At 49.6% G+C, this 16,637-nt stretch overlaps 1 protein-coding gene and 1 long non-coding RNA gene across 8 annotated transcripts in view; one reads left to right on the top strand and one right to left on the bottom strand.

The window, feature by feature from the left end:
- Positions 1-2,112, bottom strand: part of LOC114853042 (ephrin type-B receptor 3-like) — a 51,684-nt gene extending 49,572 nt beyond the window's left edge. For 2 of the 7 annotated variants that reach the window (XM_029145908.3, XM_029145913.3), the window contains exon 1: positions 1,441-2,112. In XM_029145908.3, the coding sequence (XP_029001741.1) occupies positions 1,441-1,498 (58 nt within the window). In that variant the 5' untranslated portion in view covers positions 1,499-2,112. The remainder of the gene's footprint in view (positions 1-1,440) is intronic. The other 5 variants (XM_029145907.3, XM_029145910.3, XM_029145909.3 and 2 more) reach the window with 3 other exon arrangements.
- A 10-nt stretch (positions 2,113-2,122) lies between these two features.
- On the top strand, positions 2,123-4,189 carry LOC129603943 (uncharacterized). The gene is made up of 2 exons (XR_008694359.1): positions 2,123-2,787; positions 3,038-4,189. It is a non-coding gene; the product is annotated as an uncharacterized LOC129603943 (long non-coding RNA).
- The last annotated feature ends 12,448 nt before the right edge of the window (positions 4,190-16,637 follow it).

Here is a 16,637-nt window from a genome sequence, read left to right as displayed (position 1 = left end):
AAGCCATTTATTCAGTATGGTGATCTCACCAGGGGTTCAAGCAGTGGGACCTTCGTTCGGCACCCATTGTTACAGGACTGTTTTCTAGAATTAGGGTCAAATCCCCGAGAAGTGAGGAGAGCGACAGATTCGGATCCAATGCGCGCAGTTATTCAAACGTGCTTCGCTTGGAGCGAAGTGAAACGAACGTTTATTCTCAAAGCGAAAAGTTTTATGCTTAAGTCGTTTCCGTTTATGTGTCTGCTCTGCGTATACCTTGGAAAAATAAACAGGATAAAAGTTTTCCTTTCAAAATAAAAGTGTAAAACGTTTGATCACAACAGCTTTTTTTGTTTACGGGAAATCAAATGCTGCTGAAATTTTATTGTTAGAAAAACAGAAACGCGAGCAGAGAAAAGCGCCACTGAGCCAGTGGCCCACTGTCCTACTTTCCTACTGGCATCACAAACCAACCGGGAGCCTCGTCTGGGCTCCTGCTTCATAGTTCAAGCTTCAGGCCCCTTTGTAACCTTGTTTCAGCTATCGCCTATTCTTATTTCGTCGAATGGAGCACAGTGAGATATTCGCACACGCGTGGACGAAATAACACAAGACCTGGACACTATTCTGGTGACAGTTAAGGAGAGCGAGATTTTCCTATCGATTTTGCGCACGACAAACATCAACACTCAGCCAGAACATGGCTTAGATCTTGAAAGCAACCGTAAGAAATATATATATAGATATAAAAATTATTAATCGATTCTACTTTAACAAAAGCATTTAACAAAACTACAAGACATAATGAACACAGAGATAAAGAATTATTAAATATTTTACAGCAGTACTGCGTTTAATTGTAGTCGCCCTTAAATAACAAAACAAAGCTTTCCCAAAATGAACAGAGATTTAAAATGGCTATTATAATGTATATGCACCAGAGCTAAACTGATTGTCCACATGTCAAAAGGCCACACACTCCTAGAGCCTAAAATACACGCATCGGACCTGAGGGAAGCGTCCGGAGGGTCTCGACGCCGCGACTCCCCGATGAGTCTCAGTGTAGAGCTAATTTCTTTAAAGCGACGAAAAGAAGCGTTCGCCGTCCGCAATTGTCGACGAGACAAACAGAATACACAACTAGCATTGAAAGGGATGAGTTCTCGTTAACGCGCATAACAATTGCGTATTGAGCGCCGTCGTGGCCACAGAGCTCGGCCGCGCACAGCCAATAATGCCATTAGAGAACCTTAAAACAAGCCAGATGGCCACTTTGGAAGATAATGTGACTCTGAATTCGAGGCTGGCAGAAATAAAGAAACCGGGTATTAGGACGCCTCACCCGCTGCGGTGCCCAGCCTCTCGGAGGCACGGGTGCTGGCTCGCGTGGCGTGGGGGAATAAGACATTTAGGCAGGCAGCGTGTGCCAAGCGTGGACGGTGCGAGGAGGATAAATCTTACCTTCCACAGCGGACACCGCGGGCAGCAAGATGCCGCATAACAGCAGAAAGTAATCCATTGTCAGAAAGTGGTCAGCTTGGACATGTAAATAGACCCACGGAAAACAATCCTGCGTGATCCGACGCGCCACGTCCCCGTCCCAGTCCCCGTGTCTGTCCCGGTCCCAGCTGCGTCAAGCCTCCAGGAGCGCAGTGAAGCCCATTCACCAAAGCGCACGCAGAGCGGGAGGAAGCGACAGCCTCGGCGTCAGACGCGTGGACGTAGCAGCCCTTCGCTTCAGCCACGGGAAAATGCAACGCGCTCAAGTCCCTCAGTCTTTCCCCCCTCGCGTGGAGCGAACAAGCAGACAACCGGTCCGGTCCGTCGTCACCATCCGGAGAACATTCCCCCAGCAACAACTCGCTGACAGTCACTGGCGACAAAACAATAAGTAACAGCCTTCGACGGGAGACGCAGACTTTTCGTTCTGCGGTCAGAGACGCAAAGACAGCGGCACTTGTGTCAGAACCATGGTGTAGAGTCCCAGCCCGGCGTATGCGCGCTCACGTGCGTCCTCGATCGAGTGGTATTCCCATAAAGAATGAAACAGCCGCGCGGTTTGTAGTTATTTATTCCCTGAGCGAATTGATCGACTTTAGCTGCTGTTGCGCGGACCGTCTGCTTCGCTCGACTTGTGCACCGGAATGAAGCTCACGGCTGTGGAGGTCTAGAGAGTGGAGAGAGAGAGGGAGAGAGAGAGAGAGAGAGAGAGAGAGAGAGAGAGAGAGAGAGAGAGGGAGGGGTTACAACTCAGGCGGCTGCACGGAAAAATGTCTACCTTAATCGTTCATTCCCACGTTTGCTCTAAAACAGATTCGATTTTTTTTAAATTTTATAGTTGGATTTTAAAAGAAACGTAAATTAGGCGAGCGTTTCTTCCTTTACTCCAAATCACCCATACGCACGATTCGAGCACAACAGAACAAGACCGTCTCCTACTGACACTTGACTTGAAAAAAGTCTCGCGGCAAAGCTATAATAAGAACAGTTTAATATCACGGGGTCCACGTGGAGAACGTGGGCTCTGGGCAGGAGACGATCGTTAAACCCCGGTCTGTCTTTGGATGCAACTTAACCACAACAAACCTGAGGAGCTCGTGCGTTTCCTGTGGGAACCCAGCGTCCGCTGGCGTGGACGCACAGCGCCCCCCCGCGGGTCGCTCCGCGTCGATATAAAGGAGCGTTTCCACCGAGCCTCTATTAAAACTACGTTCTCACCGGCTACGTCGCTTTTAAAACATATCGAAAGCGCACAGATGGACGCGCGGGGACACCTTTTATCAGAACTAACCAGTTTTAAAATGTCCTGTGAGTATGAAAGTAATATTCGTTTACATTCGAGGAGTTTAAAAAATATTGGTCGATGACGACAGTGAAATTGTAACATTCATATTTCAATGATTTCCTTATGAATAACGCGAGTTTACACTCGTTTCGGTTTTTTAATTCAACGCGTAAACGTCTCTGGGTAAATTAAAAGTAATGGCGGGCGCGTGCGCTGCAGCGGAACTTCACGCTGTAAGGTTGTTTAAGTCGCTCGCTTGTGTTTGTAATACAGTGAAGCGTTTCAGTCAGTCGGCTGAGAGTTTTCCTGCTGGACCACAGTTCCACAGTTTTCTCTTTCTCTTCCTCGGACGGGGCGAAGGAAAAAGGGGGATCTGTCACGACCGAGCGTTTACAGCGCGTTCTCCCCCAGCGTCTCTGGCTCCACGGCTCTTCTCTCAAAACAGCTGGGAACGAAGTTAATGAAAATGGCCAAAATGACCCAAAGTTCTCTTTGAGTCATTTTATTGAGTATAGTTCACTTTACACAAAATGTAGATTAATCACAAAACACAGACGTGGGACTTTTATATCGGTAATAATTAAATAAGCGGAAACAGCCGTTTGGTCATTAAACAAAGTAAACCAAATCTAAGCAGATATGATATATTTCTGTGGTATTAATACAATGTAATAGATTTGGTTTATTGGAATACGTTTAGGTCAGGAGAGAAAGTTAATTATTAATTAGGCTGAATATTAAATGTTGGAGATCAGAGAAAACGCCTCTCTTCAAATAATATTATTATTCCCAGACCACTTCTTTTACACCACATCCTGTAAAGATGCAAAGCACAGCACTCGTGTGAATTCTGAGCGGAAACGAGCCGGCTGTTCTTCAGGTGCGTAGAGAGACGTAGACCTGTGAAGTGTCGGCTGCAGCGTTGGTGAAGTTGAAAGGTGATGGGATGTTATTTCCTGTGAGGCGCAATGAGACAGACGCTCTGCTTTGTGTCTGGTGTCAGAGTTCCCACCGAGGGCCGTCTGGAAAAAAGACTTGAAATTCTGTCATTTGGCAAATTTAAATATTAAACTACCACACTGATGAAGGACAAGGTTGGAGTTATGCTGAATAAAAAAAATAAATAAATACAATTTGACTTAAACTATTATAAAATATTGTGAAAGTTCGAACTTCTGGACGTCTTTGCAAACAGGCCAGAGTGTGTTTGCTTCATGTTTATTATGTATAATATAAGTTTAGTGTGACCACAAAGCTAAAACCTTTGGGTACAAAAGTTAAAGCAATCTTCTAAATAATTAATTATGGATTTTACTGTTGACATTAAATCTCTGCATTTTAATTAGCAACCTGTAAAACGTGTGGAAATATCATATTCACAAGCTGAGACGAACGCTGAAGAAAATAAATAATGATTGACACCGATATTCACTCTGGGGCTTTTTCTTTCCGCCGTTCCATGTTCCTGTTGTTTGTATCATTACCTGTGAGACATCCTCTGACATGTTCTTCATGTGTGACGCTCACATTCTGCCTCTGGCCGCACAGAGCCTTTCTGTGACGCAGGCCCCGCTGACACCGCGTTTGGCCGAGTCCCATTTTAAATTCCTGAAGCTCACGTCAAACGTGGTCCGTTTGAGAGGAAAGCGGTGTTGTAAGTGAAGCGACGTGTCTGAGGGGTCTGTGGTAGCTTCAAAGGGGCCCGTTTCATTTGTTGCCAAAACCACCGAAGCCCCGGCTCTCCTGCCTGGTCGCCATTAAAGGACAGCCAAGACGGCCGAGTTCACCGGCTCCCGCTGCTTCCGACAAAAACCCGAACCTCTGCTACGAAGGGAAAACAAGGCTAACTTTGGTTTCTATTTGGACTTTGGCTGCGTTTTGTTAGATGTCCGTTACACCTTTGAAGGCTCCTCGGAGAAGATCAGAGAGCATCTGGTGTAGGGTAAACAAGAGATTACCTGGGGTGAGTCTCAGGGAACCGCTGAACCCCCGACTGTTACCAATATGAAGGAGAAGTGTGTCAAACCGTAGCCGTGGCCTCGGACTTTCTCTCCACAGGCTCGAACGCCCACGCTAATAAAGCGGCGACTCCACTTCACAGCTACGGTTTGGTTTTTACAAAACATATGGAGCAGGTTTATTTCTCTGCGTTGCGTAGCGTGTGTCGTTCGGCTCTGGTTTGACGGTTGAGAGTTTCCCCGTCTATGAATGGCAGTAGTAAAACTTTATATACAGCCCTGTTGGTATATAACGACTGCAGCAGGCGGCTTCAGAGCTGCAAACAACCACAGACTCACTGGGAGAGGATTTCTAGAGCTGTTGGGATGATGTTTGCTTTGAGGAGACAAACTGTATCCACAATACACAAACAAAACGTCTCCCTTACATTTACTCCATAATCTAATCTCAGCGGGGACATATTGACTCCTGCTTCGTGTAGTTTAAACCCAGTTTGGTCCAAACCATGTGTGGACACGTGGTGCCCCCCGACTCGCCTGGGACGCAGCGAAACCCAATAAGCAGAGTGGCAGACGTTTTACTGCCCGTGGAACCTTCTCGAGCTCACACCTACTGCGGCCCGGCTGGCCGCCGCTGCCCTCACCCGTCCTCACTCGTCCTCACCCGTCCTCACCCGTCCTCACTCGTCCTCACCCGTCCTCACCCGTCCTCCCACTCATCTCACGCCAGGACGTCAGTGTCTCCGTCCGCGTCCACGCTCTTGAAACACGGCACACGCAGACGCTGAACTCCTCTTTTGCCCCACTCCCTCACAAATCACAGGCCAGGACACTAACACACCACACACACACACACACACACACACACACACACACACACACACACACTGGAGCTCTTATGTCTGGGTCTGGTCTAATAGCAGCACTAATGTGATGTGAGTGTGAGAGGATCGCTTTACTCTGGCAATATTAGGGGAATGGCGAGCCGTGGGTTATGTTAGAGTGTCTTTTGACATGTGTGTGTGTGCCTTTATGTGCTAGTTATGTGTGTGTGTGTGTGTGTGTGTGTGTGTGTGTGACTGAACAGGAAAGGAGCACTGGTAGTACTGGTGGAGGAGGTGTAGGTGGCTCTGGAGAATCTCACAAGGGCTCAAAGCTGGAATCCAGGCAGAGAGGACAGGAGGAGGAGGGGTGGGGGGTGTTCACAAGAGGTCTCGGGGTGGGGAGGGGTCTAATCCTCCAGGCCTTCACCACTGACCGAGCACTTAACACAGGATCACAAATGCAGCCCCAGCCAAACACCCAGGAGACCACCATCATCCACACACACACACACACACACACACACACACACACACACACACACACACACACACACACACACACACACACACAGCCAGCACCATATCCACTGTCCGGCCTCCAGCACCAGTCCTGCCACCCACTGTAAATCAGCACCTCCTTGCCAACACCCCCCCCCCCCCCCCTTCTTTTTCCCGTACCTCCACCAACACCAACGTCTGCCACAACCAGCTACTGTCTGAGCCTGTGGGTCTCTGTCGCCTTTCGGCACCTTCTCTACCCATTTGGGAGCAGATACACTATATTTCACTGTCTGTGCCGTCTACAGATTTATGACTCAGCCCCCTGTCACCTCGGCCCCTCTGTCTTTGTGCCGACACACACACACACACACACACACACACGCACGCAGAAAGGTGTCCATTACGGCAGACAGGCAGTCATAGATAAATGCAGTCATACAGGACGTATGAGCGCATGAGGATCAGTGCGTCATGCGTGCGCCGCTGACAGACGCCGAGCACCAAGATTACAGGTTGTGCAGCAGAAGAGCGAGTGAGCAAACCGGCTCCCCGCGCGTGGACACGGAGAGACCCAAACAGACCTGGCAACCGAGGCTTCCGCACGGAGCCAACGCGTTCCAGCCCGGACACAAATCTTAACCTCAATTTGCAATTTGCCTCGTTTGGAAATGAAAATTGCTCAACTTGTTTGAACTCATCCAGGTTTTTCCACTTTCAGCCGCCGCCGCCCTCCGTCCTGAGCGCTGTGAGAGGGGAGGTCGGTGCAGGTGGACGTCCAGCAGAAGCCCCACGCTTCAGAGCTTTTCCCATTAAACCAGGAGACAAATCCTGCATTGCTGCGTTATCGCTGCTGCTGTAAATGCAGGGACTTCCCAACGCGCAGGGCCGGTGCCTCTGCTGCTCCCGACTCACGCCTGCCTGTGTACATTCCAGATTCATACGCCGTCTCCCCGCAGCCATTGCTGAGCCGGAAATATCTGGAGCTCGGCTTGTGCCAGTATTAATCGGTTTACATTCATAAATATTCCAGACGTTTATATCACAGCTGCGGATTATTTTCCACGTCAGACCCGGAGAATATCACTCAATTGACTTGATTAACTGAATGAAAACACAAGGATAGCTTTAAAAAGGCCAAGTCCAGACAGAGGTTCGCGCAGGATGTGCTTGACGTCAGCTGATATCAAAGGTCCAGGATGAATAATCACTGGTGCTGGGCCAATAACAGAATGATGGATTGGTCCTCAGCCACACACTGTCTGAGATAACATGGTTCAAAGTGGCCAAACACAATGTCAACACAGTTTCTCTCTTTTGGGGCCCATTCTTCCTCCATAGCCTGAAACTCCGTTGACCTTTGACCTTCCAGTACGTCCAGCTGCAAAATGTAATCCTCCACGTAGTCTGTGACTCTGGGGGTTGGCACCAGAGGCGCATGGTGGCAAATACCTTCTACTGTTAGGTCCATGGAGCTCACTAGCAGCAAAAAAAAGGGGGAGACATTAAATTTCAGAACCCAACCAGGAGAAATATACTGCAATTTAAAAGCACATCAGAATCTGTGACGGTGTATTTACTGCTACACTCAGAGCTCATAGAAGACTTACATGAGGCCGTTGACTTAAGCGGAGGTCAGTACCCCGGGTGTCTCCCTTTTATGAGCCTCAAATCACAACAAATCATCTCCGTGTAGTTACTGTCAGGCAGCTGAAAAGGGATTTTCTCCCTCCTCAGTGTCCAGCTCTCCTGGAGGTTGTTAGTCATGACAAAATTTCAAACCACAGAGGCACATGGTTTCAGTTTAGCCCTCGCTACCATTCAACACGACTCCCATCCGGTTGCTCTCTCTCTCTCTCTCTCTCTCTCTCTCTCTCTCCCTCTCTGCGTGATCACACCACACATACTGTACGGTAAACGGCACAGCCCGACCCGGAGGCTGCGTAATGGGAAGCAGAGCGCCGTAACCGCTAGCACCCCAGATCTGAGCGCCCAATGGGAAATGTCGGCCACATCCTTGGGTAAATGCTTGTACTAATTCTAATGATTTCACCATTTTTGGGGATGAAGCATCTGTGGAAAGAGCTAAAAGGTGATTCAAAGTCTAAATCTGGGCAAACTGTGCTACAGAGGTGGTGGTGGTGGAGGTGAATTGGTTAGCTGCTCACCGGCCTGGACCACAGGCAGACACCCGGCAGGAGGGCGCAGGCCTGCCGTCGCCTTTATGCGTGAGCCAAGGCCGTTTTACCTCAGAGTGAGTGGGTGCGAGGTGGCCTTGGTGCTCCTATGGCGTTAGCGTGTGTGTAATGTAACTACAGCAGCTACTTGGGATGACGATGCCTGTGTCTGGGCTCGTCCACTGCACTAAACCATCCTCTGATCCACTGGATGAATTACGAAGAGTCAGGTCTGGAAAATAAAAGCACTAATAACACAAAGAAACACTTTGTCATAGTACATATGTGTTCACGTGACTTCACTGACTCATTTTTTTTACTTCTATAAACATTTCCCCGATGAGCACGTTAACACGTACATGTCTAGCCGTCGATGAAACAAACGCTCACAGCCACGCGCTGCAGTTTCACGCTCGTCTCAGTCTCCGACAGACTAAGTCAGTAGAAGCAAGGAAACGGTGTTGTTTTTCCTCAGGGCTGTGACTTGTCCATACACTTGCACACGATTACATCATCAGTATTTGGGGCAACAAGTGAAACTAGTGCTGCTAGGCTCCAACTCAACCGTGTCTCACCAGCCCGTGAGTCACGGCAGGTAGAGCTGCTAAAACACAAGTACTCACTTCACTTAGTCTGTCTGGTATCGGACAGCGCGGGGATGATGATTATCAGTCAGGAGGAAAATGGCTCTTTATTTCGTTTTCAAATGACCTCTGGTTTGTATCACTGCACGTGAGCTCGATTCTGTCTAAATGCTGCACAGAACTCAAAGCCGGAGCCAAACGAGCAGCGCAGGTGCTGCTGTGGGTTGAACGAGGGCTGAAACAATGCTGCAGCGTGGACCTCTCCCTCCTTCTCCTCCGCCGTGCTGTGACAAGCGTCTGGCAGCGCCGGAGCGGGGCACGGTCCCTGGCAGAGAGGCTAATCTGGTAAAGCGGATGTGTAATTTGAGAGCACGCTCCCATGCACAGACAGGCCTGCGCCGTGTGCACGCGAGGCGCAGGGCATGAATGCGTGCAGTTGTGCAGTTGTGCAGTCGCCGAGTGGGCGTGCACACACACACACACACGTGCGTGCATGCATGCACACACACACACATACAAGCGTGCGCACACACACACACACACACACACACACACACACACACACACACACACACACACACACACACACACACACACACACACACACACACACACACTAGTGTCTGTACCCGTTTGACAGACAGCAGCACTCTGGCGCTGGTCAAGTCCAACCACTTTCCAGTCCCGAGTGACATTTACACGTCACACTGGTTGACGTTCACCCAAAGAAGTACACACTTCCCACCGTGGGACCCTGTAGGGAAACATTACAAGACTCTTTAAGTCTGTTCCTGCGAAGAGTGAAGCTAGACTGCAGAACGGTTGTGTTGGTTGGATGCCGCAGTGGTCGAACGCGCACACACAGTTACGACTCTGGGCTTTTCCTTTCTCAAGCAGTCCCACCCAGTTTTATAGCGCAGACACACACACACACACGCGAGGAAACAGTTGCCCCGCCGGCACCTACCCACACGCACCGCCCCAGAACCAGCAGCCAGCGCCTCATGCCTGCCGCTGATATAAACAGACGAGTCAAAAGCCTGTGCCAAGAAGCCGTCCGTCAGGAGGCCTCAGTGATTTGTTATGAGCAGGTGCGCTGAGGAAAATTGACAAGCGATGTTTTATCGAGACAGAGTGAATTTACTGCCAGTAAATTGATAGTAGACATAACGAAACAATAAAAGTGTCTGCAGTTCCGGACGGGACCGGGCGCTGGGTGGGTGCACGTACGTGGACGCACGCGGACGCGGGACGTCAGAAACCGAACCCCACCTCACTACCTGCTCCCATTCATGGAACCCATAAGGAGCTGCTTGAGCTGTTTGGAAACAGCGTGTCCACAATGAGCCGGGACAAAAGAGCCGTTCAAAGACGAGGGAGAAGGAGAACGGGCCCACAGGAGGAAGACGAGCCGTGAGTGTACGTCGAAGGGTTAAAGGGGGAGGGGCCGAAACCAGCGTGTGGCTCATTTTCAGCATTGTTGCATTATTTCATGTCTCCCCCGCTGCAAGTCATCACTAGGTGTTCAGTGAGTTTGCCCAGTGCTCTCGATATCCCCCGTCCTCCTCCCACAACATACACACACACACACTCACACACACACACTCTCGCAGCCCCGTCACCCATGGCGATGTGAGTGATCTCTATATGGACGCCGCTGAGCAGCTCAAGGGGGGCATCTGGTCTTTTTCTCTCAGTCGCTGAAATGTAAACACCCCAGTTGCCTGGATTTGCCAAATGAGCACCTGGTATTTCAAAGTGGCCTCCTGGCTGTGATTCTTTTTTTTATTTTTTTTAAAGTTAGGGTGGGAGGCGAGGCTGTTCTGCATTATGTAGACACAGCAGCGTGTTTGCACGCACAGTCGCTGTTGTTCACCACAAACACATAGTGGGAGGGGAGACGGGTCAGCGGGCCCACACACGAGTACACGCAAGTGTTTAAAGGCAAAAGACGAGGACTGTGACCTCACACACACACACACACACACACACACACACACGCACACACACGCACGCACATGCACACGGGCACGCAAACACACACACACACACACACACACACACACACACACACACACACACACACACACGCACACACACGCACACACACACACACGCGCACACACACACCCCCCTCTGTCATCCTCTCACCTGGCCTTGTGTTTAGTCTATACACAGTGTAATGGTATATGCTGGGATTACTTGGACCCTCTGAGGTGCTGCAGCTCGGCGGCGTGGTGTGTGTCAGGACTGTCTGTCCTCGTCCCCTCGGGCCGCCGAGGCTTGTCACTTCGGCAGTTTGCCGAGCGGAGCGAAGCCAGATCCCAAACTATCACACTGTTAATCTGGGAAAAATAATGAGGTCATCACACAGACGATCAGCGGGTGCAAACGAAGGCGAAGAAAACTCAACTTGGCCACACTGTTTTGTCTTTGTAGCCGAAGCAGGAAAGTTTTCTGTTACATAAACAAAGAATAAAAAAGGCATTTTTCATCCTATTTAAAGCTGTGAAGCCCACAGAGAGAGACCAGACTTCAAACGCCACGGCCGCATCAAAACATTCACCAAACAACACTGGGACCGGGCTGAGGCTGACGACCATCGCTGGAAAAGGAAAGGCATGAGGAGTTTGGGTCCAGATGATGGAGGGGCCACAAAGTCCTGACCCACCGGATCAGACCCCATCTGAGCCACGCTGCTCCACTAAACGAACAGGTCTAATGAAACACAACACGAGCAGTTCTTTTGTGTGAAGACAAAGGCGAGTCAGCATTTTTGTGACTACATTACATTACATCGTCCATATCAAGTAAACTTTACAGTAAATAGGCAAAGTTGGACTTTTGGGTCATTTTGTTCTTGTATGAGAACAACAAATTAAAATTTTATTTATTATAACATAATATAAATTATTAGAACATAAGTGCTGGTTGGTGGATCGACACTGTGATTGATTTTACTTTGATTTATCTTAAAAATACAAGGGAATAAAGCTTTGCTTGGTAAGGAAATCAAATTGTGAACATCTAAAACATTAGAATCATTTTAGTAAATAGCTTTTTGAACATTATATACGTCTTCATGTTTAAACTGACAGCTGTACTGATCTACTGTATGTTGGACTGCATCCATCTGCTCACAGTTGTTTGTGGAGCGCTCGCCGAGCCCGTCTTATTTTCTTGTTGAACCCTACTATGAGGCCACAACTGAGGCAGACTGGGAGAGTTGCTGTCGTGCAGACCCACAATGAATCAGAAGCCGTAACAAAAAATAGACATCCAGGCAACATCTCCATTTGGCAGAGGAGCCTCTTCCTCCCCCTCAACTGTCTTCCTAAAATGGAAGTTGTTGTTTTGCTGACGACGTGTCTGTTGCTTCTGCGGCTGATTCACGTGCATGCGATAACAGAGCGCGTCGTGCCGCTGCGTGTCGACCCGTCACCGGGCGTCTGTTATCGGCGCTCTGACACATCCTGGACTCCACCCAGTCACATCCGAGCGCCGCGTGGAGAACGCGAGGTGTCCACGCATTCCACGGGGCTTAATCAGCGCGACGCACAGGTCTGAAAGGTCCGTGTGTGTGTGTGTGTGTGTGTGTGTGCGTTTTGTGGTGGTTTGCGTCATTCACTCGGCTGCAGAACCGGGCCTTGAGTGGGTGTATGCTTAAGAAATGTGCTTTGTGAGAGAAGTGTTTAGTAAGTGAGAGTGGAGAGATGAAAGTATGTTTTTAGGTGTGTGTGTGTGTGTGTGTGTGTGTGTGTGTGTGTGTGTGTGGCTCCGGATGCGAGCGTTCCCACACATCTCCAACCAGGCAGCACTCCTCTCATGCTTTCAGGGAACTTTTCACTGGGGACTGCGATACCATCCTTTGCCCGCTCTAGCACAAAAGTGCTGTTCTGCCTTTGTAGCGAACGCCTGCTTTCTCCACCGGCTGCATCCACGGGGGGAAACAGAACGCCTTCCGCGGAGGAGCGCGAGAAACACTCTGACAAAACAGACTACAAACAGCGCGCGCGGGCACAGAAATGCTGATAACGTCGGGCTCTCTGTGTTTTTTCCTCCATCCAGCTCTTTGTGTCTTATCTCGTCTTGGACATTTTCTGCTGTTCCGTGTAAATTTTCCCCTGGATGCGTGAAGAAATAAAGGATCCTGGCAACTTTTCACACGCACTCCCCAAGGTTGCGAGGCCTCGTGCCCACCTCCACCTTTCGCTGCCTCTCTTCGTCTTCCCCGCCTCCTCCGATTCGTCCTCGCTGCTCTTGTTTTTCCATCAAAACTTTGGCAAAATGGGAGCTTTGTGGTCTCCTCCTATGCGCTGGGGGCAAAGGTGCTCTAGATTAAAAAGGGCCTCGTAAATTGAATTCACACTTGATGAAACAAACAGATTTGCATGTGTCTATCCGCCTGAGACGAGGTGGCCAGCTCCAGGCGAGGAACTGTCCCACCTCTGAACGGAGTAATGTGCTCGGCTAATTAATGGGCTGTTATTGGAGAAATGTGTCACAGTTTGAGGTGAGGCGATGTGGAGCAGCGCGACCCGAGCCCTATAAAGGTCGGGGTCCTTGATAATGGGATGGAACCGGGTCATTTCTTCGTCTAACAGAAGTTTTCCTGCTAAGTTCGGCCCACATGACTTTCTGTGATGGGCTGATTCTCACCGTGTTGCTCTTACATTGTCGTTGCTTTGTATTATGGTGGCAATATGTAAAACAGTCGGGCCCCTTTGAAGCCATATTGCTGTGACAGCTGTGCATTGGGCTTGACAGCTGAGTCTATTATCCCCTTTGTGTTTTCATCAAAGGATGTGTTTCCTCACGTTACGTCAACTTCCATATCGCACTGATCTGCTGCGCGCTGGTTTACAGTACGTGGCGCATTTGCACCAACTGGTGTTAATGAAACGGGCCACACGCGCTACGGCGCGGCCTCGCGGTGGCGGCCCCCCTGCTGGGAGCCGGCCGGGGTCAGCGGGGGGCTCGCTGGGCATGGACGAGCACAGATAGGCCCTCCTCTCTTACTGGGCGTGATGGGAGGGCTGACGGGACCAGCGCGGCCAGACAGGCGGACGCGTTTCCTCCCTCCCCTCGGCCACTTACCAGACGGAGGTCGCATCCAAGCAGGAATTTCACACCCTATTGACAATGCGGCTCCTGTCAGCTGCCGCTCCGGCACCCATTAACAGGGGCTCATCCTTCCTTCCGTCTCGTCCCTGCGCCTCTCTGTGTCTGTCTTTCCTGGCCGCATTTTAATCCTTCGTGGGGGGGTTCTGCCTCGTGTGTTGTTAAAAGGAAAGGCAGGATCCGGACTTCCAGATCCAGGATCAATGCCTGGTCAGGGATGTGTGGCTAGGGAGGGCCTCTGTTCTTAGGATGCTCTGTTGGTTTTGCTGGGGGAGGAGTGTTGAAAACTCACAGAGTGATGAGCTGGTGACCGTACGGAGAGGAAATAAACCTTTGCACTTCTCAGCTGTAGGCATTAGGACGGTGTGACTAACATCCTGAAATGTGGACAGCTTGTGTAGCACCTACTACTGCATAAAAGGCTTTTATTTTTAAGACCGACTGTCCCGCCCTGGTGGAGGCTGTTAGCTCCTGGGTAAGAATGTTCACAGCTAAGATGCTAATCGCTTTCCCACTTATCAAAGCTTTGTGGACTCGTTGAAATTAGCTGAAATGTAGAAGGGAATGAAATTTTCCAGGCGGAGAGGATAATGATGTCAAGCATCCGTTTGGTTCACACAGATTTCCCTGTTTTCGGACCGCAGATAAGAAAAATTACGTCTTTGAAGAAGGAAAGCAAAGAGAGCCATCCTCACCGTTTACTGTCGCTGCGTGTGAATAATTACATTTGCAGGGAATAAAAGTGTCTCCACGGAAAAGTAATAGGTTTACGATAAACCCGGTAAGTCCAAAATAATGAGCCCAGTATCAGTTCTTGGGCTCGTCAAATTCATTAGTTCTGGTCAGACGCAAGCAAACGTTGACCCACTTGCAGATTTCAGCAGGTGTTTGGAGCAAAAAACATGTCCATGTTTAACTGGACATCACCTTCATGTAAAAATAAACAGCAGTCACGTTTTAGGGACGAAAACTGCAACCGGACAACGTCTCCTATAAACATAATGGGAATATGTTTAACAGCGAACATAAATGACAAACCCTAAACGTGCTCGTACCCGGGCAACTCCTTTTATTGGGATTTACTACATCCTTTAAAGGTTGGGTTCACTCCCAGCTCTGGGTTCGGTTCAGTGAAACACCGGGGGCTGGGTTAATAGAAACAAACCCAACAGTCTTTATTACCCTTTAAACAAAAACACAGTCCTTTCAACCAGAGCGCTTTTTTGTGTAAACGCAGCCTCACACTGGACGTTGGCCCGGACATCATGCTCTCTGCATCCTCCCCATTAACCCACACACACAATGATTACCTGTAAGAGCATCCTTTTCAGGAGATGGGGGTTGGTGGGCTCTCGTCTGTTCCAGGCTTTTCCTCCATCTGTGTTGAGTTGCAGTGCAGCCAGCCAATTACTGGGCACCCCGAAACAGAGAGCTTTTAACTTTTACAGTCTTCACCAATGAATGTGGCTCAGGTGCCCCAGGGCACACTAGTGCTTCTGCCGTTCAACTCAAACTGCAGGATGGCTTTAATTGTAGAGAAAGGGCTTCAGAGCAATCAGCGAAGTGAAGTCTGACATGTTGGTCAAAGGCTGATGAATTCGCCATTTGTGCGAGTTTGCAGGTTGTGGCACTAAAACAGTCCTCATGGTGAATTCCCATTAAAAGCCCGGCTGGTGCGTTGTTGACCTCCCCCGCGTCGCAGGCTCTACCTGTAAAGCGGCTGTGTCTGCGTGTCAGCAGACACAGCCCCACCCAGGTAATCCCGGCTGTGACGGATCGCAGCTATCGTGAGGCGTCTCTCATCACACGCGAGCGCTGGCTTCCTGAAAGGGGAAGGTCACATCCGCCCTCCGCAGCCAGAGGAGCGCGGCGCTCTGGCCTCGCCGCGTGTTTACGTGTTGCTGTAAACACTGAGGCCGGGAAGATTAAAGATGGACGTCACGCGTTTATTGAAAACTTCACCCGGCCATGCGCGGAATGCGGTGTGATCGATAGACGTGTGGAGGTGAGCTGCAGTCAAAGGGTGCGAGAGGTTTTTTTTCTCCTTTTTGCTGGAGTGTGATGGAAACATTTCAGAGATTCCCATAGCAAAGTCATGTGGCTCGTATAATACACACAGACCACTCACCACTCTCGCTCTGGATAATCAAAACATTAAAAGCATGTAATGTAAAATGTAAATGTGAAATAAATGCAGAAGAAATTAATAATGATTTCCACACTGACACACAAGACATTATCAACTATGCAGATATAAAGCAAAGGTCAAATCTATTAAGGTCTTTTAGTAGCATCCTCTGCTGCCTCATGTGTTAAGAAACTCTTATTATATGCTACTTGAAGCTTTACTAAGGCCGTATTGCCATGGAAACAGAATACTTTTTTGGTTTCATACAGATTTTTCAGAAAAGGGAGTTTGAACAAACTGATAACGGCCAGCTCATCTCTGTCCCTCGCCGCTCACCCAACGCCCGTGGAGGCGCAATGCGTTTACCCTAAACGTGATTAAGGACGCGCCGGCGACGGAGGACGCTCACTAAATGAGATGGGATGAAAGTGATGGAGGAGGAAAGAGTTAATTAGCTTAACAAGATCGTGGCGAGCGGGAGCGGCGGGCGCGAGCGCGGTGTTTCCGGGCCGCGTGGCGTCTGTGGAGCAGCAGAGGTACAATAGGTTCTAATCTAGCAAATTGAAAGGTGCTGGCGGGGAGG

Source organism: Betta splendens, chromosome 4, assembly GCF_900634795.4.
Source record: "Betta splendens chromosome 4, fBetSpl5.4, whole genome shotgun sequence".
In the NCBI taxonomy this organism is placed as follows: Eukaryota; Metazoa; Chordata; class Actinopteri; order Anabantiformes; family Osphronemidae; genus Betta; species Betta splendens.
Note: the sequence above shows the minus strand (reverse complement) of the source record. Positions and strands in the feature narration are given on the sequence as shown.